Source organism: Oenanthe melanoleuca, chromosome 4 (assembly GCF_029582105.1).
Source record: "Oenanthe melanoleuca isolate GR-GAL-2019-014 chromosome 4, OMel1.0, whole genome shotgun sequence".
In the NCBI taxonomy this organism is placed as follows: Eukaryota; Metazoa; Chordata; class Aves; order Passeriformes; family Muscicapidae; genus Oenanthe; species Oenanthe melanoleuca.
The window spans coordinates 67,785,616-67,812,743 of NC_079337.1; the positions used below are offsets into that span (position 1 = coordinate 67,785,616).

General features: G+C 57.4%; 3 protein-coding genes across 12 annotated transcripts in view; 2 read left to right on the forward strand and 1 right to left on the reverse strand.

Moving 5' to 3' along the window:
• The first annotated feature begins 117 nt into the window (after window positions 1-117).
• On the forward strand, window positions 118-2,357 carry LOC130252103 (retinol dehydrogenase 13-like). Its single transcript, XM_056489310.1, has 6 exons — window positions 118-440; window positions 980-1,219; window positions 1,298-1,387; window positions 1,458-1,646; window positions 1,840-1,946; window positions 2,032-2,357. Exons 1-6 carry the CDS (start codon window positions 284-286, stop codon window positions 2,218-2,220), a joined length of 972 nt encoding a protein of 323 aa, XP_056345285.1. The 5' UTR covers window positions 118-283; the 3' UTR covers window positions 2,221-2,357.
• LOC130252102 (uncharacterized) lies at window positions 2,307-6,255 on the reverse strand. 2 transcript variants are annotated; one of them, XM_056489308.1, is made up of 5 exons: window positions 6,093-6,255; window positions 5,258-5,336; window positions 4,300-4,452; window positions 4,042-4,208; window positions 2,307-3,647 (listed from the first exon to the last, which is right to left on the reverse strand). In XM_056489308.1, the coding sequence occupies exons 3-5, from the start codon at window positions 4,448-4,450 to the stop codon at window positions 2,349-2,351; spliced, it is 1,617 nt and encodes a 538-aa protein (XP_056345283.1). In that variant the 5' UTR covers window positions 4,451-4,452; window positions 5,258-5,336; window positions 6,093-6,255; the 3' UTR covers window positions 2,307-2,348. The 2 variants fall into 2 exon arrangements, with proteins under 2 accessions (XP_056345283.1, XP_056345284.1); XM_056489309.1 differs by lacking the exon at window positions 6,093-6,255 and having other exon boundaries at window positions 5,258-5,668.
• Window positions 6,256-6,334: 79 nt separating this feature from the next.
• Window positions 6,335-27,128, forward strand: part of DCTN1 (dynactin subunit 1) — a 52,048-nt gene continuing 31,254 nt past the window's right edge. For 2 of the 9 annotated variants that reach the window (XM_056489315.1, XM_056489318.1), the window contains exons 1-5: window positions 6,335-6,406; window positions 17,004-17,249; window positions 20,082-20,160; window positions 22,576-22,607; window positions 24,367-24,387. In XM_056489315.1, coding sequence (XP_056345290.1) covers window positions 17,022-17,249; window positions 20,082-20,160; window positions 22,576-22,607; window positions 24,367-24,387 — 360 coding nt within the window. In that variant the 5' untranslated portion in view covers window positions 6,335-6,406; window positions 17,004-17,021. Of the gene's footprint in view, window positions 6,407-12,372; window positions 12,689-17,003; window positions 17,250-20,081; window positions 20,161-22,575; window positions 22,608-24,366; window positions 24,388-27,128 lie in introns of those variants that run through there. The other 7 variants (XM_056489311.1, XM_056489312.1, XM_056489319.1 and 4 more) reach the window with 5 other exon arrangements.

The following is a 27,128-nucleotide window of genomic DNA, read 5'->3' on the forward strand; positions in this document are numbered from 1 at the left end:
TCAGTTCAGGCTGGGCAGAGTTCCACGTTGGTGCAGAGTTACCCCTGTGGTATTGCAGCACTGAGAGCTTATCAACAGAAGTAAATTAACTGTAATTTACTGACAGGGTGGTACAGAGGATATTAGGACATCGGGCTCACTCTCCTGCCTGCTCCAGCCACTCTGCTGTTCCTCCTCAGCTCCCAGCAGCTCACAGAGCACGGGGACTCGTGCCGTGCCACACTGCCGGCTGGGCAAAGGTCCTGCTGTGACCTCTGTCCCCAGCCCCATCCTGCGCCCAGCCATGGAGCTGCTGGGGACCCTGAGCCCCCCGTGGTGGCTCCTGCTGCTCCTGCTCCTGGCCCTGCTGCTCTGGGCCACGCGCAGAAGCCCCTGGGAGCCCTGCAAGTGTCCTGCTGACCTGACGGGCAAGACGGTGATTGTCACCGGAGCCAACAGCGGTGAGCAGGGAGGGGTGGCGGCGCACGTGTGTGGGTGATGGTGTGATGGCTGCGGAGTGACATGCACGGGACATGGGTGTCCCTTCACCAGCCCAGGACCCCAGTCGCTGCTTTGGGAGGGCAAATGGCTGCAGAAGCAGCTGGTGGCCGGTCCCTGGGCACCCACAGTGTGCTGCTGGTGCCCCCTGCCCACCTTCCGAGGCTGGACTTCATCTCAGCCCTGTTAATGACTGACAGACAAAGCCACCACGCCACTGGCCACCACGGCCACCATGTCACACCATGGATGGGCTCACTGCTCCAACCTGCGTTCCACTGCCAAGTATGTGGTCGGGCTGGTGCTGTTGGGGATTTTGGGACCCACAGGCTGGGATAGGGATGTCCACACGTGCCCAGGGACAGAGCGGCCCCACATCTGCTGGGCTCCATTCCCACCCCAGTGCCCTGCTGGGTGGTTTTGGCTGTGGCAGGGGCTGCACAGACCCCCAGGGACCCCTCACCTGGCTGTGATCAGCTCACAGCTGCTCCACATTCCGCAGGCATTGGCAAGTGCGTGGCCATGGACCTGGCGCGGCGGAACGCCCGCACCATCCTGGCGTGCCGGAGCCGGGAGCGGGGCCAGGCGGCCGTGGAGGAGATCCGGGCGGCCACCGGGAACCCAGCGGTGCTGCTGAGGCTGCTGGACACCGGCTCGCTGGCCTCGGTGCGCGCCTTCGCCGGCGCCGTGCTGCGCGAGGAGCCGCGGCTGGACGTGCTGGTGAACAACGCCGGCGTCACCGGTACGTGCCAGGCGAAGCTCCAACAGGGACCCAGCACCTCATCCTGATACCCACCGCACTCCCCACCCTCCTTTCCAGGGCTGCCTTTTGCCATCACGTCGGAGGGGTTGGAGCAAACCTTCACCACCAACTACCTGGGGCCGTTCCTGCTCACCAACCTGCTCCTGGGTGAGTGAGGGGGTTGGGGAAGTTGAGGGGGCTCTGGGGACTCTTCCCTGCTCATCCCTGCTCTGCACAGACCTCCTGAAGACCTCGGCGCCCGCCCGGGTGGTCAACGTGTCGTCGTTCCGGCACAGCGTGGGCACGGCCGACAGCGGGTTCCTGACGGGGCAGCGGCGCCCGGGCGGGTACGATGCTGCCTACAACAGCACAAAGCTGATGAACGTGCTCTTCACCGCCGAGCTGGCACGGCGCCTGGAGGGCACAGGTGGGTGCTGGGCTGTGCTGGGCTCGGCCATGCCGTGTGGGACATCCCCCGTGCCGGGTCTCAGGGGCTGCCGGCAGAGCTGGGGGGGTCTGACACGGGTTAGAGGCTCCCTGGGATCCCCCAAGAGTTGCAGAACGTCAGGCTGGGAGCTGAGATTTGGGGTCCCCAACCTGCTGACGGTGCTGCCGGGCAGGGGTGACGGCCAACGCGGTGAGCCCCGGCGTGGTGAGCACCAGCATCATGCGCCACTTCAGCTGGCCCGTGCGGGCGCTCTTCAGCCTCCTCCGCCCTTTCATGAAGGTGAGCGGGGCCGGGTCCTGCCCGTCCCGGGGGCAGCGGGGCGGGGGGGCGGTGACAGACCCGTCCTCACCGCCATCCCCCGCAGTCGCCCGAGCAGGGCGCTGCCAGCACCATCTTCTGCGCCGTCTCGGAGGAAGCTGCGGGCATCACCGGGAAATACTTCGACAGCAGCTCCCGGCTGGCGCTGCCCTCCGCGGCCGCCCGCGATGCCGCGCTGGCACGGAAGCTCTGGGAGGCATCGGAGCGGCTGACGGGGATCACGGAGCAGGACTGAGCCACCGGGACGGCACCGGCAAGGGGGACACGGATGCCGCTGTGCTTCCCCTGTACCCACCCACAACACGGCGCCGGCCAGATGTGACTGCGACACTTTTATTAAAAACCCCGGCGCCACACGCGCCGCTACTCCCAGGTGATGTCCAGGTCGAGCCGCTGCTTCCTGACGGCTTGCAGGAAGCTGTCATAGTCGCGCCGGTGGATGTCGGGGCAGCGGGACAGGTCCAGGCGCCGCAGGGGCCCGTCGGAGCCCAGCAGTAGCCACACGGTGCCGGCGGCGACGCGGCTGTCGGCCAGCGACAGCTCCCGCAGCTCCCGCAGCGCCGGCCCCGCCAGCGCCGGCTCCAGCACCGAGTCCAGCGGGAAGGGCACGGCCAGCAGGCGCAGCGTCTGCAGCTGCGGGGCCCCGCACAGCAGCGAGGCCAGCGTGGAGCTCAGCACCGGCCGGTGCGCGGCCGGCACGGGCCCGGCCAGGCTCAGCGAGAAGCTCTGGAGCCGGGGCAGCCCGCGGGGCAGCAGGTCGGTGGCCCAGCGTGGTGGTGGGGTAGGGGGTTCCTCGGTGGGCTCGTCGTGGGTGCGGGGGTCTGGTGGAACCTCCAGCTCGGCGCTGAAGCTCTGCAGGCCGGGGCAGCTGGCGAGCAGGGCGGGCAGCGAGAGAGGGTCCCGGCAGCTGAAGCCGTGCAGGGTCAGGGTGTGCAGGCGGGTGCCCAGGCCCTGTGCCAGGGGCAGCACCTCTGCCAGCGCCCGGCCGTGCCGCCCGGAGCAGCCCAGCGTCACCCGGGACAGGCGCGTCCAGCCCGGCAGCTCCCGGAGCCCGGAGGGGCCGGAACTGTCCCCCAGCCACACGCTGACCTCCTCGGCCCGGGGACACACGGCGTGGACAGTGTCCAGGACATCCTCCTCCACCTCCTCCAGCTGCCGCAGGGACAGCGTGAGTGGGGGTCCCTCTGCTGGAGCCCCCTGGCCCCGCAGCAGCTCCTTCAGCGAGGGGAAGCCCTCGGAGTCCTCAGTGCCGTCCAGCTGCCGCGAGTGGAGCAGCCGGAGCGCATCCGGCAGGGCGCCGTGTGCCAGCACCTCCAGGCACGGCAGGGCCAGCAGCAGGAAGGCCACAGCAGCCACCATGTCCCCATCCTCGGTGTGCTCCAGGTCCCGGGCCAGCAGGACGCGGAGCGCGGGGCAGCTCGGGGTCCGTGCCAGGGGGTCGTAGCCCAGGTGCCGCAGGGCGCGCGCTGTCACCTTCTTGCAGCCGGTGACGTCGAGCTCCCGCAGCTGCCGGCAGCAGGAGCCCACGGCCGAGAGCACCTGGACGTTGGCCTGGGTGTGGGCCAGCCCCAGGCGGCTCAGGCGGGGCAGCCCCTCGGCCAGGTCCACCAGCACGGAGGGCGAGAGCCGCCCGCAGCCCCCCAGGTCCAGCACGCTCAGGCCCTGCAGCCACACGGGGAAACCCTCAGTGGGGTGGGCATGGGGGCACAGATGGCACTCTCACCCCCTGTCCCACAGAGAGTGGGCAACTCAAGAGTCAGAGAAGGTGGGCATGTCTTGACTGCTCCTCCTGCCTAAATCCCTCGGCTCATAGACCATGGCACCTTCAACCCCACAGAAGGTGGAACCCCCAGCCTCAGTCCCCATGCCCCATTGATGGTGGGCATCCCCAGCCCTATGGACGGTGAACACCCCCAGCTCTATTCCCCCTGCCCCATGGAGGTTGGGCACCCCTAACGCCACAGATGTCACTCCCAGCCCCATTCCCACTGACCGTGGCACCCCATCCTGCTCTCCCACCCCCCAGCAGGTGGGCATTGCCATCCCCTGTGCCCACCTGGCAGCGCAGCACGATGAGGTGGCCCAGGGCGTTGTTGGCGAGCGCGGGGCAGGGCCGCAGGCTGAGCTGGCGCAGGTGTGGCAGCAGCAGCAGGTGCAGTGCTGCACGTGACAGCCGCCGGCTCGTCCCCAGCAGCTGCAGCAGCTCCTGCACCAGCCCGCAGGCTGGGGGGAAACGGGGGGGTCAGCGAGGCCTGGCACCCCCAGCTGCCCCCACGGGGGTACCCCATACCCTGAGCCGCCCCCAAAACCTCACCCAGGTCGTTGAAGGGGCCCACGAGGAAGCGGAATTCGTACTCGTCCAGGTAGTTGTCACTGTAGTCCTTGGCCCAGAGGCTTTGCATGTGCTGGGCCAGGTTCTGCAGGCACAGCGTGGTCAGCGTGGGCACTGCCCGCCGCTGGGGCATCCCTGAATGGGAACAGGGACACTCAGGGACAGCCATGGGCATTGCCTGCAGCTGGGGCATCCCTGAATGGGGACAGGGACACTCAGGGACAGCCATAGGCACTGCCCGCCGCTGGGGCATCCCTGAATGGGGACAGGGACACTCAGGGACAGCCATGGGCACTGCCCGCCGCTGGGGCATCCCTGAATGGGGACAGGGACACTCAGGGACAGCCATGGGCACTGCCTGCCACTGGGGCATCCCTGGGACAGGGACAGTTAGGGACAGCCACCTGCAGCTGGGGCATCCTTGGGACAGGGATAGGGACAGCCACCATGGGCACTGCCTGCCACTGGGGCATCCCTGAATGGGGACAGGGACACTCAGGGACAGCCATGGGCACTGCCTGCCACTGGGACATCCCTGAATGGGGACAGGGACAGTCAGGGACAGCCATGGGCATTGCCTGCAGCTGGGGCATCCCTGAATGGGGACAGGAACAGTCAGGGACAGCCACCAGGCCATTGTCTGGGGACAGGGATGGGGACAGGACAGTCAGGGATTACCTGCTGGGGCATTGACCTGGGACAGGGACAGTCAGGGACAGCCACCGCTGGGGGTATGGGACACTCAGAGACAGGACGAGGCATTGCCACCCGTCACAGCCCAACCTCATTTTGGGGTCGCTCCCCCTAAACCGCCCGGTGCCGGTTCAGGTTTCGGTTTCACTCTGCTCCCGGCGGGAATCCCGCCGCGATCCAGGGATGAACCGGCACCGGAACCGCGGCTCAGCCCCCGGAAACTCCTCCGGGACATCCCAAACCTCACCCGCGGCTCCGGGACGGGATCCTCGGCTGCGGGAATTATCCCGGGTTTAACCGGGGCAGGGGACGCCTGGGCGGTGTCCCTGGAATTCAGCAAGAAAGGAGGGGATGAATCCTGATGGGATAATGAAAGCTCCACCCGACACCAAATCCCGGGTCTTGGATTCTTCAGTTCAGCCAGTGGGATGGGGAAGGATAACTGGGATGGGGAAAGGAGCTGGAAACTGGAGAAAGGGAGAGACTGGAGACACGGGAGGACGGTGTGTGGGCACGGTGAATCATCAGGGCAGGGCAGGGCTGGGTCACTGTCACCGTCACCGTCACCCGGGCACTCCCGCAGCCAGCAGCGGGACACGGGATGTCTCCACAGAGGATTGGGAGATGTCACCACCGGGATGGGACACGGTGATGGGACATCGGGGATGGGACATGGGGATGGGACACGGGGATGGGGACACGGTGATGGGACATCGGGGATGGGGACACGGGCAGGGGACACAGGGAAGGGACACGGAAATGGGACACGGGGATAGGACACAGACATGGGGGATCGGGGAGGGTGTGGATCCCAGGAGACGGGGCCAGACTCTTTCCGGCTCGGATCCAGAGGGGAAATTTTAAGGAATGGGATTCCCTCCCTTCCATCGGTTTTGGGGATCCCCCCTCGGGGATCCCCCCTCGCCCACCCCCTTTAAGGATCACCTCTCCTCAATCCCGAAATCACGACCATGATCGAGGCCCCATCCCAATCAAGGGCAAGGCTGGGAATAAACACCCGTTTCCATGGCAACACCTCCTGCCTTGCTCTCGGCGGGCCGTGCCAGGTCGGGAACACTTACCGGGGCCTCGTCTCGTCCCGACTGATCCCAGTCGCGTTGCTTCCTCCTCCCTCTCCTTTTCCTCCTCATCCTCCTCCCCGGGCCTGGCCCCGCCATTACTCGCCCCGCCCTTTTCCTGGCTTCACTTTGCGTGCTGCGCATGCGCAAAGAGTGAAGCCCCTTCCGCCCTTACTGCCCCTGCGGGCTGCCCCGCGCCGTGCCTGACGCCCAGCGCGGCCGTACGGCCGCGCTGGGCGTCAGGCACGGCGCGGGGCAGCCCGCAGGGGCCTTGTTGTCGGGCGGGGTCGACGGCACCGGGAGCGACCGGGCCGAAGGTACCGGGGGAGGCCTGAGGGGGTCGAGGGCTCTTGGAGGGTCCGGGAATGGCGAGAGATGTGGATTTGGGGCTGGGGAAAAAAAAGAGAGAGGTGTCGCGATATCGCGTCTTTCATTGTGTGGGTCTGGGGTCTTGTGTGGGTGTGGTGTGTGGGTATAAAGGGGTGTTGAGGGGGGGGTGTGTGAGGGGTCTGAGGGGGTGTAAAGGGGTGATGGGTCTGTGGGGATGTTGGAGAAGATTTAGGGATTTATGGAGCGATGCCTGAGCCGTTCCAAGCTGAGGAGCGTTTGGGGTCTGTGTGAAGAATTTCTGGAGCTCTGCGGGGGTGTCTGTGCTCTATGGGGGTCTGTGTGAGGGATTTGTGGGGCTCTAGGGGGGTTTATTGGGATCTTCACGTGGGAACGGGGGTGTATTGGGGTGATTTAGGGTGGATCTGTGGGGATGTTCGTGGTCTGTGTGTGATTTATGGGGATGTGTGGGGGTGTCTGGGGGGGATTTAGGGGTGTTTGAGAGCATTTAGGGGTCTATGGGGGGCATTCCGGGGTCCGAGGAGGTATTTGGAGAGGATTTGGGGGGAATTGGGAAGGCTTGAATGACTCAGCCCCGAGGAGTAATTAATGCCTGGCTAATTTGGGGGGGGGCTCATTAAGCATGGCACAGATGGATATTCCCGGTCCTGGATCCAGGAAAAGCACAGGATCTTCCAGCAGGGGATTCTGTGTGCCGGGAATTCTGGCAGAGCACGACCCGCCCTCATTAGCATGTAATGAATAATTAATTACCCAAATCAGTTAATGCATAATGATTAATTAAGGGGTGGAATGCAGGCAGGGCCGTTTACCTGTATGAGATGTGTTGGTCCCGGTGCCATCCTTCCCTCTGGACTTCCAGAATTTCTGTCAGGAAGGACCTTCCTGGGCTGTTCCACTGCAGACAGGTCCCTATTTCATGCGGCATTTTTGGGTTCCCATGTTGGTTTTTTTAAAAATTCCGGGTCTGTTCGAGCTCATCGGGAATTCCTGGAATGTGCTGGGTGTTTGTCACCTGCCCAGGTGACCTTGGAGAGATTCCTTCATTCCTTTCTTTCTGCCTCCATCCCCAAACGTGAAGCTGGGTGGTGGCTTTGAGGAAAAAAAACAAGGATTAAATTCCTTTGGTATATTTAAGAGGGAAAATGAGGAGTTTTAATGGATTTCAGCATAGGGATTCTGGGGTTATCCCAGGGTAGGGGTTACATGCTGATTCCTCCAGAGCCTCAAATCCCACCCAGGAACGGCTGAAGCAAAATTTTGGGAGTGTTTTCACCCTCATGCCTGAGTTTTTCAGAGGAAAATGCCTAAAGAATGGAAAACAGGGTGGTGAGGATGGCAGGGATGTGGGAACTGCATGGCACTGGATAATCCCCTGTGCATGGTGCAGAGAGCTCTGCTCCCAGGTTTTCCAGGGATTGGGGTTTTGGTGGATTGGGGTTTTTTTGGAGGGATTTGGGGCTTTGATGGATTGGGGTTTTTGGATTAAGGAATGATTTCCCCCCGCCCTGCTCCATGCCCTCATTTACCAACCCGCTGAGGGAAGGGACCGGTCGGGAATTCCATAAGGAATGAAGGAATAAAGTTTAAAGCTGGGGATTGCTCGGAGCAAGATCCGAGGGCGGCTTGTGAGGGTGCAAAATTCCAGGGATTTCCAGCAAAGTCCCGCATGGAACGAGCAGTTCTGTCACTCCCATTGCCAGCGGTGAAATCAGCTTTCCCTGGGAATGCTCCCAGTTGGAATGAGCAGGGAATCCCGCGGGGATGGGGGATGAGCTGAAACCCACTGACCTCCCTGTGCATCCTCGGCGTGTCCGGGCGTTGCTGTGGCTACGGGAGCGATCACGGATCCCCCGCTGGAGCCGGGAATGCGCCGGGATGATCCCGCGGGGTCGGGGTGGGAGGGAGGGGGCTGCGGGGGCTGCGGTGGTGCAGCCGTGCAGGGCGCAGGCTCAGCGCCGGGTCCTAGCGCCGGCATCACCTGGAATGAGGTCCCGAGGGGGGGAAAATAAAGGATTGGGAGGGACCTGGTTCTGCACAAGGAGGGTGGAGTCGGGAAGGGTCGGGTGCTGCTGGGGGCAGTCTCAGGTTCAGGTTGGATATTGGGGAAATTCCTTGGTGGAAAGGGTTGTCCAGCCTGTCCGGTTCTGATTTAACAGCCCTGTGGATGTGGCACTTGGGGACGTGGGGCAGTGCTGGGGGAATGGTTGTACTCGATGATCTCTGAGGAATTTTCACCCTAAACCACTCGAAAATTCCGTGGAAATTGGTGTGAGACCCCAGTGAGTGACACTGAGTCCTCTCTCCAGTTTGTGTTGTTGCCAGTGGCCTGGCTGGGTGGCCTCATTTTGAGTGGATGTCCTTAATTTGGGGAGAAACTGGTCAAGCTCTGCAGAGGGGGACTTGGGACAAGGGCACAGGGAATGGCTTCCCACTGGGAAAGGGGAGATTGGGAAGGAATTCCTGGCTGGGCTGGAATTCCCAGATTTGCTGTGGCTGCCCCTGCATCCCTGGCAGTGTCCAAGGCCAGGCTGGATCCACCTGGGATGGGGGAATGGTGTGGCACAGGATGAACTTTGAAGTCCCAACCCAAAGCATTCCATGACTCCAGGATTCCGATTCCCCTCCACAGAGGCACTTTTGGGTTCCCCTGAGACTGTTCAGGGCTTGGAGGAGAATTAAAAAACTCTTAAACTCACTCTGGGTTTATTTTGACTCATTAAAGACCAAACCTCAAATGCTAGTTTAGGTTTTCTCTCCTGAACTCAGTTTCCTGACAAGCTCAAGCTGTTCCCAATCCCAAAATCAGCTTTCTGTGGGATTTTCACCAGGAGATGTGTATAAAAAATATACCAAAATGCAATAAGGTGGAATTTTGCTCCTGCTGGATGAAGGTGGGAATTTCTGAAGGTTCTTCACCTCCCTCCTCCTCATGCTCCTTGAGCTGGGGGTGTTCCAGCTGCTCAGCAGGGGACTGGCTTGTATCCCAGATCCCAGGGAAAAGCCTGGAGGTTGAGGGGGGATATTTCTGCACTTCTTTTCTGTGTGATGATGAATTAGACAGAGAGTTTGGGCAGCAGGAAATCTGTGTGAATCCTGCAGTGCAATGGCTGGGGTGGTTTATGGGGGGATCCATGGCCTGGGAAGTGGTGTGGGTGGCACTGGGAATCCCTGGAGGTGGCATGGGTGGCACTGGGAATCCCTGGAAGTGGTGTGGGTGGCACTGGGAATCCCTGGGAAGTGGCATGGGTGGCACTGGGAATCCCTGGAGGTGACATGGGTGGCACTGGGAATCCCTGGAGGTGGCATGGGTGGCACTGGGAATCCCTGGAGGTGGCATGGGTGGCACTGGGAATCCCTGGGAAGTGGCATGGGTGGCACTGGGAATCCCTGGAGCTCTGTGACACCCAGTGCTTCCTCCCAGGAGAGTGAGGATCACTCCAGCCCCAGCCAGGTGTGACCCTGAGGATGCTCTGGGCTGCTCCTTCCCAGTGTCCATCCCAGTGGGAGCACAGGGCAGTGCCTGTGGTCTGTGGTGCTCCTGATAAATCCCAAAATACCTGGGATGGGTCCTGCTTCCTGTACCAGTCCCATCCCTGCTCAGCACAGCAGGGAATTTATTTCAGTGGTTTAATCAGATTTTGTGTGTTTCCCTGGAAAAGGGAAGTTTCAGGAAGGTTTATTTATCCTGGGGATTTTTTTCAGCTGGAGCAGCAGTTCATTCTGACATGGCAATGTCTGAGTTTGGGGGAAAATAGGGATTTTTCCTCTTTGTACAGAGCAGGTTTGGTGAGGGTGGAGCAGCCAAAGCCTTGTTGGAGGTTGGGGTGTTCCCAGAGGCTCTGGATTATCTCACAGAGCTTTAATTACCAGAACTTCCCATATCCCCTTAACTCAGGCACTAATAAAGCTACTGCCCTACTTCAGCTTTGTGTTGAAGCTCAGGATCCTTGTGAGTCTTTCCCAGCTCAGGGTTTTCCAGGATTCTTTCCCTCAGGGGTTCATTTTCATCCCAAATCCAAGTAGTAAAAAAAGCAGGAGATGGTGAGTGGTGCCTGTGACTTAGTTGTGTTGAGAAGTGGGATATCCATGACTTGAAAAGGCTTTTCCAACTTAAAGGATTCCATGATTCTATTCCATGATTTTCAACACAGGTTTCCCAGAGAAGCTGTGGCTGCCCCTGGAAATGTTCCAGGCCAGGTTGGATGGGGCTTGGAGCAACCTAGAACAGTGGAAGCTGTCCCTGCTTATGGCAGGGGTGACTCTGGGTGGGATTTGATATTCCCCCCCATCCCAAACCATTCCATGATCCCATGAAATTGTGGTTGTGTGTAAAAAAAAAATTCCCTTGTGCTTCAGTTTAACACGGAAAACTGACTGAGGAGGAGGGGCAGGAGCTGTGTGAAATTTGTAATTTTCTTTTTAAATTAACAACTGCTCTTCTGCTCCACCTGGGAGCAAAGCCTGTCTGGTATTCCCTGGTATTTTCCTGGTTTTGGGTTTGTCCTGCTGTTCCCAGAGCTCTGTGGGAAGAGCAGTGGGGAGTTCCCATCCTCTGAGGGGGTGCTCCCAGAGCTCACCCTTCCTCCCATCTGCATTCCTGCTGAAATTCCCTGCCTATTTCCTGGTTTTCCTTGCACTTAGAGGAAACATTCTTGAATTTGAGTTCCCTCTTGGCATTCCAGCCTCTCCTTGGAGCACAACCCCTGCTGAGCACCTTCCAAGTGTTTGTGTCACTGCTCTTGTTCCCCTCCTGGGGACCAGCCAGGATCCCAAAGGAGAATCCTGCAGGGGAGAGGAAGAGCAGAAATCCTTCAGAATTTAGGAATTAGGAAGAAATTCATCCCTCTGAGGGTGCTGGTTGCACAAGCTGCCCAGAGAAGCTGTGGCTGCTCCTGGAAGTGTCCAAGGCCAGGTTGGACAGGGCTTGGAGCAGCCTGGGACAGTGGAAGGTGTCCCTGCCCATGGCAGGGGCTGGAATTGATGGGATTTAAGGTCTTTTCCCACCCAAACCATTCCATGAGTCCATAAATAGGTGACACAGGTGATATTTGCTCCCAGATTCTGGCAGGGAAGCTTCCAGTGGCTGAGAAAGTTTCTCCCTCTACGGATAAAATAATTCAGATTTTCTAAATCTTCTAAACTGGTTTAGAATCTAAGGCTGAAGGGAAGGAGTTCATCCTTTTTGTAGCATTTTGGAGAATTTTGTGTGAATTTTGTGGGTGTGAAGTTTAAACCAGCATGGAGAGGGGAAGCAGCTCCAATGACCTGCAGATACCTGAGGTGACTCTGGTCGAGTTCCTAGTGGTCCCAGTGAGAAATTCCCAGTTTCCAGCTGGGTTTTGTGGTGTTTATCCCAGTTGTGCATTGTTAAAGCTCCTGCCCTGAGGCTGCCAGAGCTCCAGGAGTGTTTGAACAGCTCTCAGGGGCAGGGTGGGGTTTTTGGGATCCGTGATCCAGCTCGGGATATTCTGTGGATCCCATGTGTGGATCGCAGGTTTGGAATGTGGGCCAGTGGCCAATGGCTCCCAAATCCCCTGGTTAGCCTGAATAACACCGGGAACAGTGCCCAGAAGAGGGGTGAGTGCGTTGATTTGGGATCTGTCAGCTCAGCCAGGAACAATGGGACACAATGTCACCTGTCACAGCCAGGAGCGGGACAATTAGCGATCATTCAAGCTGCCCATAATTAACCCCTTGTGCTCCACCCACCCACGGGTGCTGCTCGCGGGGATTTGGGACAAACCCCGCTCCAGGGGCGTTGTTTTTCCTCAAAATTCTCCACCGAGGGAAGAGCAAGCGGGGCAGTCTTTGGCTGGGGTCACGGCGGGAGCCGTGCGGGAGGAATTTGGGGTGTCCCTGCCCAGTGGCCACCACAGGGCGAGCAGGAGGAGGCCTGGAGTGGCCCGCTGCCTCCTCTTGCGGGGAGCTTTAGGACCCAGCGAGCCGCCAGCGCCGTGACAAGTCTGGAGCGGCACTGGCGCAGAGTGGCTCCATCGGCAGCGCTGGAATTCTCTGTATCCCTCCCTTCCTCCCTCGGAGCATCCTCGCCCAGAAAAGGGCTTCCCTCCCCTCTTGTACCGCTCGGGGGAGGGGAGGGGAGGGAGGGGGGCACGGGGATGCTGGGATCGGCCGGGACGCTGGGAAGCACCGCTGGATGAGAGCTGGGAGAGAGAGAGCTGCTGCCTGCAAATCGGGGATCTCTGGAGCGCAGCAGCATGGCCCAGGGCAGGAGGCACGCGTCCGGCCGGGTAAGGGGGGGATGGAGCTGACTCAACAGCTCCTATCGCGACAGATCGCCACGCTGTCGCAGCGAAAATAGCTGGGGTTTGGAGGGAAATCTCCGATTGTGCTGCCGTGTCTCTGGAATGTGGCTGGCACCTCTCGCTGACAATAATGCCGGGAGGGGAGGTGGATGCTCCGGTTTGCACCAGGGCCGGCTCTTTTGGCCAGAGTGTAGGTGATTACCCCAATTCATTAACTGCGGTTAATTACCCCGGCTCCGGCTCAGCCCCTTCCCCGGCTCCGGCTCAGCCCTGCCGGGGCTGCTCAGCACAAAGATCCCGGCGTGTTTTGCTGTTTCCCCTCCCTCCGGAGCGATGCCGAGCTCCCTTCCGCGGGCCTGGCAAGCGCTTCCAGGTTTTTCCGTATTGCAGCTGCCCCTGGGCTGTGCTGTGCTGTGCGGTGCCAGCGGCCCCCCCGGACCCGGGCCGGGCCTTTCCCGTGTCCCTGTGTGGCCACCGCGGTGACATTGTGTCCCAGACCCTGCTGGGCACTGCCAGCGCCTTCAGGCCTGGCTGTGCCAACTTGGCAGCGACTCCAGGATGCAGCTGGGGATGGCAGAGCCTGCCCACCTCTCCACGGGACCCCCAGAGCCTCCGTGGGCATCATGTCCTGCCTGCTGTGGGATTCACCAGACCTAGAGCTGGTGGGATTTGGGCTGTGGCCAGAGGGATTTGGCTGCAGAGAGAGCAGCTCAGGGAAACTTCCCAGCCTGGAGCCTTTTCTGCCCACCCTGGCAGGGTCTGAGTGTGTGTCTGTGCAGATCTGTGTGGGCTGGAGCCTCACATCTGCCCCCCAAACATCCTTTTTTTCCATGGGGGAGCAGGAGGAAGGGGCTGGAATTCCAACCTGAGTCCTGACAGCTCTGCCACGACAGCCTGGTGGGATTTTGGGGACTCCAAGGGGATAGGGGTGGAGGGAAGGCTCCAAGGGCTGATGGAGATGTGGCTGAAAGAGCTGGGAATCCTGAGGGTGTCCCAGGGATTTTGAGGGTCCCAGGACAGCACTGTGAGATTATCCCTGTTTGGCTCACATGGATTTTGGGATGGGCACTGCCCCCTTCCTGGGGCTGGAGCCACTCCCTAGGTTTTGGGGATGCTGTTCCTGGTGTCCAGAGTCACCCACACGCTCCCAGTTTGTCAGCCTGGAATCCAGTGCCACCATGGTGCAGAGTGCTTCATCCCAGTGCCACGTCCTGGTGTCACCCACAGCAGCCACCCTCAGTCCCAGGGTGATCCTGACTCGGTGCTGAGCAGACTTAAACCCAGAATTCTTCTCCAAGTCTTTCCCTCTTCCAGCTTTGTGGGCCGTGCCTGGAATTTGGATCTTGTCAGAGCTGGCTGCTTGGGATTCTCCCCAAACTTTTGATCTGAGCTTTGAGTGGCACTTTGAGGCTCCAGAGTCTCACCTGCATGGGGGAGGTGCTCCTGGAGGAACATTGAATATTCCCAGGGTGATCCACTGGGATGGAGAGGAACTGAAGCCCTCAGGTTCTGATGGAGCATGGGAATGTGACCCAAATCAGTGGGAATTCACCCTGATTCCAGTGCCTTGCCACCAGCACCTTCACACAGCAGAGCAGACAGGCTGTGGATGTCTGTTATGCTTCAAAAAGGGGTGAAGATGGGAAAGTGCAGGATTTGGGAGTGGGAAGTTGTGGGGAGCAGTCTCTGGTGGTGGGGGCAGCACAGCCACATGCTTGTCCCTCACCTGGTGTCCCTGGAGTGAGATGGGAGCTCTGGGATGTGGGACAGGCTCCTCCTGGGCTGCAGCATTCCTGCTTGTTCCTCTGGCTGCTCCATCCTCAGCACCTGCCCTGCTCAGATCTCCCACTGCCTCACTGTGAATCCCTGGATTCCTCATTTACTGGGATTTGGGAGCTTATTCCCCTTCCAGGCTGAGCAGTGACAGGGCTCTCACTGTGAGTGGCCTCAGCCCTTCTCTCTTCCCCTGTGGCTTCCCACAGTTCTGCTGCTCCATCCTCTCCCCATTCCCAGGACTGAGGGGATCCACGAGGAGCTGCCTGGGAAGCTGAGGGAATTCTGGGCTGTGTCACCAGCTGCTGTGCTGTGGTGTCCCCAAGGATGACTGTCCCAGGAGGTGTCACCACAGGTGTCTCCATCTCTCCTGTGATGGCCACTGGCTTCCACATTAGAATGCCCATCCCACCTGCTTTTAGCTGGGACAGTTCTTCCTCTTGTAAAACCTGGATTCATCAATTAATTGGTTTGAATCTTCATGGGGTTTATACTTTGGATTGGAGCTTCCAGGTGTCCCACACAACCAATTTCTGATTAATTGGAAATAGAAGTTGGGAGTCAGTGGCTGATCCTGAGGGATGGGATGGGGTGGGAGGAATTCATTCTGGGCTCTCCTTCTTTTCCCAAGTGTGAAAGTCTTGGGAAAAGTTTCTGTGAAATTAATGCTGGTTGGCAAATGTCTGTCAGGAACAGGCTGGGAGAGCTGGGAATGTCCAGCTTGGAGTAGAGGAGGCTCCAGGGAGGCTCCAGGGCCTGAAGGGGCTCCAGGAGAGCTGGAAAAGGACTGGGGACAAGGATGGAGGGAGAGGACACAGGGAATGGCTTCCCCTGGGCTTGGAGTGTGTCTCATCCAACAGAACTTACCTGGCTGCAGGTGCCAGATGAGGAGGGATAAAAATTCCTGTCCAGAAACCTTCCCATTTCCTGGGGATTTGGGATTTTCCTTTAGGCTTCTTGTTTTCTTTGAGCTCTGCTCTCCTTTTCTGGAGACACAGTTTTCCAGGATGTTTCTCCCAGAACTTTGGGAAATATTTGAATCTGGAGCATCAGTTTTTCCTTTGAGGTCTTGGGTTTCTTCGCTGTTTGATGGATTTTGGGTTTTAATATAAGGTTATTTTGTGATGTTTGATTTCTGTTGGTTGTGTTGGATAAAACCTGGAATTCAGCCTTATGGGAAAACCTGCATCCCTGGTTTTAGTCACAGAACCCCAAACTCGGTGGGTTCCCTGCATTCCAGCCTCAGGAAGTGATGTGCAAGGGAAGGGGGTGGTTTGTTAGGATTCCAGGAGCTTCCAAAGTCCCCTGGGTTCTTCCCCAGGCTGAGGGTTCCCTGAATCTCCAAACCTCCTCTGGTGTCCTGAGGTTTGTCCCCAGGGCTTTCCCAACCCTTCCAGTGAAAGAGGCTCTGTTTTCCTGGAATAAAGAGCAGATTCTTTGGCTGAAACCAGGCCCAGAGCGACCAAAATTCCACATTTCTGCACCATGACCAGAACCAGTGACACATGGGGTGGGGGAAATGCCAAACTGGTCCCGTTTTGGGGTTTGCTGGGAGATTGGGATGGATGGGAAGATGGAGCTGAGCAGGACAGGGACCATCCCTGTCCCCTCTGGGATGGAGGCAGTGGGATTGAAAGGTGTCACAGTTTTGAGGATCCCCAGAAGATCTGGAGAGGGGCTTTGGACACAGGCTTGGAGTGACAGGAAACAGGGAATGGCTTCCCACTGGAAAAGGAGAGATTGTGGTGGGATATTGAGAAGGAATGCCTGGCTGGGAGGGTGGGGAGGGACTGGGCTGGAATTCCCAGAGAAGCTGTGGCTGCCCCTGGAAGTGTTCAAGGCCAGGTTGGATGGGGCTTAGAGCAACCTGGGACAGTGGAAGGTCCCCCTGCCCGTGGCAGGATGGGCTTTAAGGTCCCATCCCACCCAAACCTTCCCAGAATTCCATGGAATGGAATTCCGGGATGTCACACTTGGAGTGTCCTGGTGCTGAAATATGAACATGGATGTAATGTTTGTGACAGGATCATGGAATTGTCGAGGTTTTAAGTCTCTCCAGGGGTGGGGACCTGGAAAATTCCTCCTAGGAATTTTCCCAGTATCCAATCTAAACCTCCCCTGGCACAGCCTGAGGCTGTGGATAATGCCAATCCCACCTGGAGAGCTGCTGGACTTTGCCACCCAAATTCCAAGGTGGGATACCAGATCCTGAGAGTGTGAAGGGATGGGACAATGACCTGTGTCCCAAACAGCCTGTCTGCTCCTGGGCACGCAGTTAAACCATGGGAATGCTGATCAAATGGGAAAAATGGAGCAACTGTGCTGCTCTTGTGGGTTTTTCCCCCTCAAGCTTATAAAAATGTTATCAAAGGGGATCAACCAGATGGATGTGCCATGATTTGTGTCTCCTGTTCGGGAGCAAAAGGAATTACCCAAAATAAAAAGGGGTGGAGGGAGATGAACCACCCCAATAGCCAAGCCTTGTGTCCATCCCAGCTTTCTGAGCCCTGCTGTCTGTGTTCCCCAGGCCTCCAGCACGCCCAGGATGAGCTCAGACGGCGGCAGCAAGCCCCTCAAGGTGGGCTCCCGTGTGGAGGTCATCGGCAAGGGCCACCGAGGCACCGTGGCCTACCTGGGGGCCACCCTCTTTGCCACTGGCAAGTGGGTGGGGGTCATCCTGGACGAGGCCAAGGGCAAGAATGATGGCACAGTGCAGGGCAGGAAATACTTCACCTGCGAGGAGAACCACGGCATCTTCGTCAGGCAGTCCCAGGTGGGTGGGATCCCAGGGCTCTGGGGTCCTTGGGGTCATTAAACACAGGGAAACAGCCCTGGGGGTTTGGGGGATCTTCATTTCCCACAGGCTCCAAACCCAGCTGGAATTTCAGCCTCTGCACATTCCTTGAGGTTCTGCAATGAAAAGAGCATGGTGAATTCCCAGTTGTTCCATTCTGCTTCCCAGTGAGGTGTCCAGCCTGGTGCTGCCCTGTATTTACCACCTGCAGCAGGAGTTGGGGATTGATTTCTAGCTGGAGTTTGGGATTGATCCCCAGGTGGAGTTTGGGATTGATCCCCAGGTAGAGTTTGGGATTGATCATCAGCTGGAGTTTGGGATTGATCTCCAGCTGGAGTTTGGGATTGATCTCCAGAAGGAGTTTGGGATTGATTTCCAGGTGGAATTTTGGGATTGATCTCCAGCTGGAGTTTGGGGTTGATCTCCAGCTGGAGTTTGGGGTTGATCTCCAGCTGGAGTTTGGGGTTGATTTCCAGCTGGAGTTTGGGATTGATCTCAGTTGTTTACCTGGAAGCAGATCCAAGGAAATTTAATTAAATTGTGTTTACCTGCAAGGAGATAAAACACAGGGTGTGGGTGTGGGTCCTGAGGTTTGCTGCTCGTGTGCTGCAGCAGGAGCCAGGAGCTCCCTCCAGAGCAAACATCCTCCAGGGTAATTCCCTTTGTCACCTTCCAAGGGCAGAGAGGTGACACCAGAGCCCCCCAGCCAGCTCCTGTCCCCTTCCTGGCACAAAGGGACTGGTTTGTATCCCACCCCATGGCCTCTCATTGCCAGGACCTTGGGATTGGGTGACAGAGGGAAGCTGAGCACAAAATGAGGGCATTTGGGTCCTGGGGTCCATCCCAGCATCTGCTGTCCCTTTGGATCATGCATAGTCAGAGGCTGCAGCAGTGGCTCATCCAGGAGAGATTCCAGGCATCACTAAGGTTGGAAAACACCTTTAAGGGGAGTCCAGCCATTCACTTTTTCAGTCCCTTTGAGCTTGAGACAGGATGAGGGAAGATGATCCCCATCCTTTAAATAATGGGATAACCACAGAGAGCTGAACCCACCAGAGCTGGAGGCAAACTCACCAGGAAGCTTTTCATGTTTTCACCCACCCCAAACACTATTGGTGTGTGGGAATTGCTGGATGGAGCTCTGCTGCTCTCCTGGGATCACCATGGAGATTTCCCAAATGTAACTCTGCCTCACTCCCAGTTCCCCACATTAAAACTGGACACACGCACCCAGCTCCTTTGTCTGTCTCTCAGCCTCTCCTGCCAGCTGGGAGAGGCTTTGAGGGTTTACAGGGAAAAAGTTGGGTCTGCAGGACCAGGAGGGACCTCAGAGCCCCCCCAGTGCCACCCCCTGCCAGTCAGGGACACCTTCCACTGTCCCAGGCTGCTCCAAGCCCTGTCCAATCCAACCTGGCCCTGGGCACTTCCAGGGATCCAGCTGCTCTGGGAATTCCAGCCCAGCCCCTCCTCACCCTCCCAGCCAGGAATTCCTTCCCAATATCCCAGCCCAATCTCCCCTTTCCCAGTGGAAGCTGTTCCCATTTTTTGTCACCTCAGCCTCTGGGCTGGGTGTGCAGCGAGTGATGCTCAACCCCCACCCAAAATTCCAGAGCTGGGGAATGGGTGGGGACACACCTGGGAAGCAGGATGGGTAAACAGCCCCCAAATCCCCCAGATCCTCCATCCCAGAGCAGAGCTGTGGGTGCAGGGCTGTGCCAGCAGGTGCAGAGCTGATCCTGAGCCACCCTGGGGGGCGCAGAGAGGGGACCCCGCCCCTGGCACCCCTCGGCAGGGGCAGGGAGGGGCAGAGGGCGCTGGGCACGAGGCTCTGCCTGGGGCTGGATGCATCCCCCATCCCTGGCAGTGTCCAGGGTGAGCTGGGATGGGACTTGGAGCAGCCTGGCACAGTGGGAGGAGTCCCTGCCCATGGCAGGGGTGGCACTGGGTGGCATTTAAGGTCCTTTCCCACTCAAACCATTCCAGGATTCCCTGATTCTACCCAAGCTGGCAATTCCAAGCGTGGCTGTTCCTTTTCTGGTGTGTGGAAATCCTCTGCCTGGCAGAGGAGCTCGATGGCCACCATGTGCCCAGTCTGTGGTGGCAGTTCCCAGTGTCACTCCAGATCCAGTCCTGCTCTGTCCCTTCCCCAGCCTCTCCAGCACCTTTGGAATTCCCTCCTAGGCTGTACCTAATGGGAACCCCCCAGACCACTCAGAATTCCCACCCTGCATGGCTGCAGGTGTCGTGATTTCCTTGGCATCACCTTTTCCTTGGTCTCCTTGTGGCTTTTAATTCAATTTTCATCATTCCTGGTGTTGGGAATCTTCCCAAAATGGAATTCCTGTCTGACAGCTTCTCAGGTTATTTTGATTTTTAAGCTGATCTCGCAGGTGGGAGGTGGTGATGGATCAGGCAAATTCCTGCAGGAACAATTTTGGAGGTGTTGATCTGAGGCACAAGGCTGGTTCTTTCTCATGGATCTAATCCCTCCCAACCTCATTTTCCATGTTTATCCAGCAAAAACGAATCCAAAAATAGTTCACAGAGAGAAATCCCTGAATCTGCTACGGATGTTCCAGGCTGTCAAATCCAGAGCTTTGACTTTCCTCATTGCCTGTGTGAATATTCCACATTCTCAGTGGGAATAATGAGTGTGTGGCTGTTTTCAGGAAGGTTGATGGCAAAGCCAGAATGATGAAATTAAAATTCTGTGCCAAAACTATGGGATCTGCTCTGCTGAACCCATTCCCAGAGTGATCTGGTCTCCCTGTTTGGGAATTTTGGGCAAGGATGGTTGTTGTGTTTTTCCAGATCCAGGTCTTTGAGGATGGAGCAGACACAACATCCCCAGAAACGCCAGACTCTGCTGCCATGAAGGTCCCCAAGAGAGGTATGGGACAACTGGGAAACCCTTCCCAGAGAGGTGGAAATTCTTAGTGGAGGGGATGGGAGATTATTCCTGAAAGGAATGGGGAATCCCTCCTGGAGGGGTGGGAATCCTTCCTGCAGAGATGGGAAGTCCATCCCAGGTGAGATGGGAAATCCTTCCTGGAGAGACAGGAAATCCCTTTTGGAGGAGATGGGGAATCCCTCCTGGAGGGGTGGGAATCCTTCCTGAAGAAATGGGAAATCTCTCCTGGAGGAGTGGGAATCCTTCCTGCAGAGATGGGAAGTCCATCCCAGGTGAGATGGGAAAGCCTTCCTGGAGAGCAGGAAATCTCTTTTGGAGGAGATGGGGAATCTCTCCTGGAGGAGTGGGAATCCTTCCTGAAGAAATGGGAAATTTCTCTTGGAGGAGTAAGAATCCTTCCTGGAGAGATGGGGAATTTCTCCTGTAGAAGTGGGAAGTCCTTCCCAGCTGAGATGGGAAATTTTTCCTGGAGGAACAGGAAATCTCTCTTGGAAGGGTTGGGAATCCTTCCTGGAAAGGTGGGAAGTCCTTCCCAGGTGAGATGGGAAATCCTTCCTGGAGAGGAGAAAATCTCTCTTGGAGGGGTTGGGACTCCCTTCTGGATTCCCAGGAAATCCTTCCTGTAAGGAAGGGGGAAATCATGGACTATTTCCCGGTGGGCACTGACCACTCTGAACCTGTGGAATTACAACATCCCTGTGGAATTGGAGCATCCCTGTCTCCAGCCCCATTCCCACCCGTGGGCAGGGATCCCTTCCCTCTCTCCTCTGATCATTCCTTCCCCGTTTCCCACATCCCTGGGCCCCGCCATCCCTGGCTGGGAGCCCAGACAGGCTTCCCTCCCTCCCTGTGAGCTCTGCTTTGTCGGGAATGTTTTCCCCCGGCTCTGCGGGATCCCGGGAGCTGCCGGCAGGGGCTCTGCCAGCTTCCTGCCTTGGCTGCTCCGTCTGCCAAGCCGGGAGCTCCACGTGGGAAGCGTTTGTGGGATCGGGATTGGCAGATGGGGTGGGAAGCGTTTGAGGGATCGGGATTGGCGGATGGGGTGGGCTGAGGGAGGTGGGTGTTGGCTGTGGGTGGGATTTCTCCTCTCAGGAAGTAGGAGGTGAAATTAGTTGGGGAAAACTGAATGACTCTCTGCTTTGGATGCTGCAGTCAGTGCAGAATCGTGAAATAGAGTAATAAATTCGTTTAGGCTGGAAAAGCCCTCGGACACTCCTTAATCCCCCAGCACTGCCCAGGCCACCAGTGTCCCTGTCCCCAGGTGCCACATCCACAGGGCTGGTAAATCCCCCCAGGGATGGGACTCCACCCCTGCCTTTCCAAGAAGGAATTTTCCCAATATCCAATCTGGTACGGCTTGAGGCTGTTCCCTCTCCTCCTGTCCCCTAGGAGCAGATCCCAAGTCCCACCTGGCTCCAGGAATTTAGGGACTTTTGGAGAGTCAGGAATTCCCCCCTGAGCCCCCTTTCCCAGCTCCCTCAGCTGCTCCTGGTGCTCCAGCCCCTTCCCAGCTCCTCTGGACACGCTGGATGCTGGGTTGGGACAGACCAACCAAGGAGGAGCAGGAGGAGCCCGGGCTGCAGGTGGGCTGTGGGGTGATGCTGTCAGGGATGCAGGGCTGGGATGTGGCTGCCTGCCAAGGGTTTCCATGGATACAGCAGCTGCTGCAGCAGCACTGCAGTGGAGGGTGCAGGGATGGCTCTGCCACGGATCCAGCACAGGAGGGGACACTTTTGGGTAGATGTGACACCTGGGCAAGGCTGGGAATCCAGACACACCTGCCAGGCAGGGACAGGACACAGGGAATGGCTTCCCACTGGAAAAGGAGAGATGGGGGTGGGATATTGTGAAGGAATTCTTCCCTGTGAGGGTGGAGAGGCCCTGGCACAGGTTGCCCAGAGAAGCTGTGGCTGTCCCTGGATCCTTGGAAGTGTCCCTGGGACAGTGGGAGGTGTCCCTGCCCATGGCACAAGGTGGGGTTGATGGGATTTAAGGTCCCTTGCACCCAAACCATTCCATGGTTCTGTGTCCCCAAGTGCCACAGTCACATGGGTTTCAACCCCCTCAGCAAGGGTGACTCTGCCCCTCCCTGAGCAGCCTGTGCCAGACCTTGGGAATCCATGAAATCCAGGGATTCAGCCCAAGGAGAGCAGTGGAACTGCCCCAGTTCTGAGGTGTATCCAAGTGTTTGCCTTCCTCAGCCAGCAGATCCCATAAGGAATTCCCTGTTCCTCCAACCCACACCCCACTGTGCCACCATTTCCTGACTCTGCTTCACTCCCACTTCCCAAAATTCTCCTGTCCCCCTGCTGGGTGCCCTCTGGCTGCAGGGACACTGGGATGGGGACAGGGGTGTCCCTCAGGCTCATGGCTCTGTTTCTGCTCTCTCCACAGATTCCCTTGATGCCACCAAGGCCAGCAAACTGGTGAGTGACCCCAGCACTTTGTCACCTCTGAGAGGTTTTCATCCCTTCAGGAAGAACACGTGGACACACTTCCATGGAATAAAATACCCATGGAAAAGCAAATTTCTCCTGAAACCCGTGGGAAACAAGGTGTAAAAAAAGTAATTTTCAGCCACTGGTCAGGAATCAGTCATTTCTTGAGGGATTATCCAGTGCAGGTCTTGTGTCACACATTTTAGTCTGAGTTCAGCAGCATTCCCTGCTGCTTCCTTCAAACCCTGATCCTCATGGAATCCTGGAAAGGACCTCAAAGCCCCTCAGCTTTCCACCTTCCACTACCCCAGGTGGCTCCAATCCCTGTCCAACCTGGCCTTGGACACTTCCAGGGCTTCAGGGACACCTGCCCTCTGGTCTTCATCCAGGAGCTCCAGTGGCTCCTGGGACATGGAAGGGATGTGTTGTACCCAAATGTGAGGGATATTTCCTAAGGGATGGAATCTGGAGTGGGTTCCTGTCCTCAGGATTGGCCATGCAGGTGTGGGGTAGTGAGGAATCATGGAATCCTGAGGCTGGAAAAATTCTCTGAGACCATCAAGTCCAGCTGTTCCCCCAGCACTGCCCAGGTCACCATTCCTGGGGATCAGGGATGGAACTGGGTGGGTTTGTGTGTTTTGGGGTAGAAACTGGATTTTCCATGGGGATAAACTGGCCCAACTGGGATGTGGGCAGTGTGGGAAAGGAAATGCTGGGGACAGGGGGTTTCTGTGCATGTGGCACTTGTGGGGCTTGGTTGGGGCACATTGGGGCCCAGCCTCCTGTGCTGCTATTCCAGATAATTCCCAGGAGTGGGAATTCTGCTCCCCACCCCAGAGCTGGATGCTGGGAGCAGCATGGAGCAGCACCTGGGGGTTCACTGGGCTCAGATCTCAGAGAACACGAGCTCCAGCCAGAGGGGAGGATGGAAATGGGTTCCCTGCCCTGTGTTTGAGGGATTTGAGATGGTTTTTGTCTTTTCCTTCTGTGTGGGGTGTGATGCATCAACCCCTGGCACTGCTGGAGCCTGTGCTCCATGTGCTCCCTGCCTGATCCTCCTGGTTTAATTCCACCCTGGAATTCATTAGAAGACAAAGAGAATATTTAGGAAACCTCAGCACTCTTGAAATCAGGGTATAGGGATTGTTCTTAGAATTGTTTTGTGCTGCTGGTGTGAAGGGATCAGGACAGGAGATGCTGCTCCATGTGCAGATGGGGGCATTCCTGCTGGTTTGTCATGGAATCCTGGAATGGTTTGGGGTGGGAGGGACCTTAAAGCCCATCTAGGTGGCTCCAAGCCCCATCAGCCTGGTCCTGGACACTTCCAAGGATCCAGGAGCAGCCACAGCTTCTCTGGGAATTCCATCCCAGCCCCTCCCCACCCTCACAGGGAGGAATTCTTTCCCAATATCCCATCTCTCTCTGCCCTCTGGCAGTGGGAAACCATTCCCACTTGTCCTTACATCCTCTTTCCTCTGCATCCTGAGAAATCCTGGTCCCCCAATCCCTTTAACCTATATTTGCACCATGAAATAATGATTTATTCCCCTTTGGACACGTCCTGACTCCCCAAATTTTCTGTACTGGGAGGGGCAGAGCGAGCGGGTGACTCCAGGGCTATTTTCTCCTTAATCTACTTAAATTTCCCTGATTATATCTCCCCTCCTGCCCTTCCTGCAGCCTGAGGGGGGTTCCTAGGAGAGCCTCCAGGCCAGTCTAACATTCCTTCTGTTCCCTCCTCACGCAGCGCGGAGCCAAGCCCAAAAAGGTGCCGTTTGTCCCTCCCCCGCGCGCGGCCGCATGCCGGGGCCATCGCCATCCTCACTGTCCCCACCCCTCCATCCCAGCGCTGCATGGCTGTCCCTGCATGTGCTCCCAGCCAGGGAGGGGACATCGCTGCGGGTGGTGCCACATCAGCCTGGAATCCTGGAATGTTTGGGTGGGAAAAGCCTCTGAGGCCAGCGAGTTCTCCACAGTGTCCCCAAGTGTCCCAAATTCCCCTGGGAATGGGGATTGTCCCCCTGCTCTGGGCAGTTTCTTTCAATGCTTTCCAACTCTTTCCATGGAGGAATTTTCCTGCTATCCAACCTGAATCTCCCTTGGCACAACCTGATGTTTTTATAAATCCTAAACCCTCCAGTGACTCAGGGACAAGTGACACCTGCTCAGTGTCCTGTCCCTGGGCTCTGATTCCTCTTGGGGACACTCAGACCCACCTGGTTTGTGACAATTATTGAAACCAAAAATCTTTCTTGCAAGGATGAGCTGAAACTCTAAAGGTCTTGGTAAATAATCCCAGAATGGTTTGGGTTGGGATGGATACTAAAGCCCAACTCATTCCATGCCCCTGCCATGGGCAAGGACACCAAGTTATCATTCCCTGCAGGAAATTTGGGGAATTTTTTTCCCCTTTGGGAATATGGCCAAGAGAAAAGCCAAGGATGTGGGAGAGGGGAGGGAGGTGGTACCTGTGCACCCTTTGGTCCAGATTTGCTTTCCAGTTGCTCCTGTGTCGATTTTTGGGTGGCAAAAGGTCCAAAGAACTCTGTTTGTCCATGGGAAGTCCAGAGGAGAGGAGCAATTGCCCCCAAGTGTCCCCTCCTTGTGTCCCCTCCAGATCCAGGTCTCTGCATGTCCCTGAGGCTTCAGGGTTCATGTGGATCCCTCATCCTGGTCCTGCCAGCTCCAAGGGGCTCTTCTGGGATGGAATTCCTGTTTGGAATGTTGGTTTCTTCCTTTCCTGACCTTGTTCTGGTGGGTTTGCAGCAGCTCTGTGTCCCCATTGTGTCCCCACTGTGTCCCTGCTGTCTGCTCAGAGCTGTGGCTGGGATTAGGATCACGGGGGTGTGACTGTCACTGTCCTGAGAATCACGGATCTGTGACTGCCCTGGGGACCTGGGCTGTGACTGCCACTGTCCTGGGGATCATGGATCTGTCACTACCCTGGGGACCTGCCCTGGCAGTCATATTACTGTCCTGAGGATAATGGATTTGAGACTGTCATTTGTTTTGGCAATCATGGGGTGTGACTGTCACTGTCCTGGCAACCATGGGAGTGTGACTGTCACTGTCCTGAGGATCATGGATTTGTCACTGTCCTGAGGATCCTGTTTGGGTGGCAATCACTGTCCTGAGGATCTGGATCTGTCACTGTCCTGAGGATTGTAGTGACAGTCATTTTTCTGAGGATCATGGATTTGTTACTGTCACTGTCCTGGCAGTCATGGGGGTGTGACTGTCACTGTCCTGAGGATCATGGATTTGTCACTGTCCTGAGGATCCTGTTTGGGTGACAGTCACTGTCCTGAGGATCTGGATCTGTCACTGTCCTGAGGATCTGTCACTGTCCTGACCCTTGTCCTGGCCGCACGGTCACACCTCACACAAGGATGTCCCCATTGAGGAGACTCTGCTGTCCCCTCACAATTTTCAGCCATTAGTGACCCTGAGAACCCTCCCTGCCCCTCAGGCAGCTCCTGCCCCACACAGGGATGTGCCATCCAGGGGGGGAGCCCGGATAATGAGAGTAATTAGCGGGTAAATCCTCGTTCCGGAGATTAAGCAGCTCCTGTGTGTCAAATATAGACTTTAATCATGTCCAGATGGGCCTTCCCCCCTGCTGTGATCCTTCCCTGTTTTCCATGGATTTGGGAGTGCTGTGGTCCTTGTGGCTGTTCCCAGGGCTCGGAGCAGGGGCCACAGGACACTGGGGGTCCTGTCCCTTGGCTGTGACATCGTGTCGGGGTGTCTTGGAGCAGGAGGTCCAGGCTGTCCTCAGGAGATGCTGGCCTCTCTCCTGGGCCAGACTGACTGGGAAGGACCCCAAAATCTGATTAGAGAGCAGGAAAAGGGTCTTTCCCAGGTCATTTTTGGGATGAAACAGGTTGTGTTGTCTTCATCCCCATGACAACGTGTCTGTGGTCTGGGTCTCTGGACGCTGGTGGCACTGGGTCACAAACGTCACCTCCCAGGGACACAGAGGTGGCAGGGATGTGACGGGAGCAGGGGGCTCCCAGGGGTGAAGGGAAAGGCTCCAGTAAAAGCTCTGCCTTGCTCAGGGATATCAGGGTGGGCTGCTGGGTTCTGACCCACTCTGGGATCATGGAATTGTGGAATATTTAGGTTGGAAAAGCCCTCTGAGTCCAACTGTTGCCCTGGCACTGCCAAGTGTCCCCAAGTGCCACATCCACAAGTGGCATGTACTGGTGCTGTGACCCTGCTGTTAAATCCTGTCCTGCCACCTCACCTGTCCCCTGCAGCTGCAACCAGTTTGATCCCTGGGATTGTCCTTCAGATGGATTAGGTTTGTCCCCCTCCAGTGACATCCCTGCTCCTTTCACCCTCCCAGTGGCATTCCATGTGCCAGGACTGGATTCCCATGGCGTGTCCTGGGGCTGCACCTCCCTCTCTGCTGGGCACCATCCCATCTGATCCCATCCCAGGGGGCTGGGTCAGTGTCCAGGTTGTTATCCTGGTGTTATCCCAGTGTCATCCCAGTCTCCATGCAAG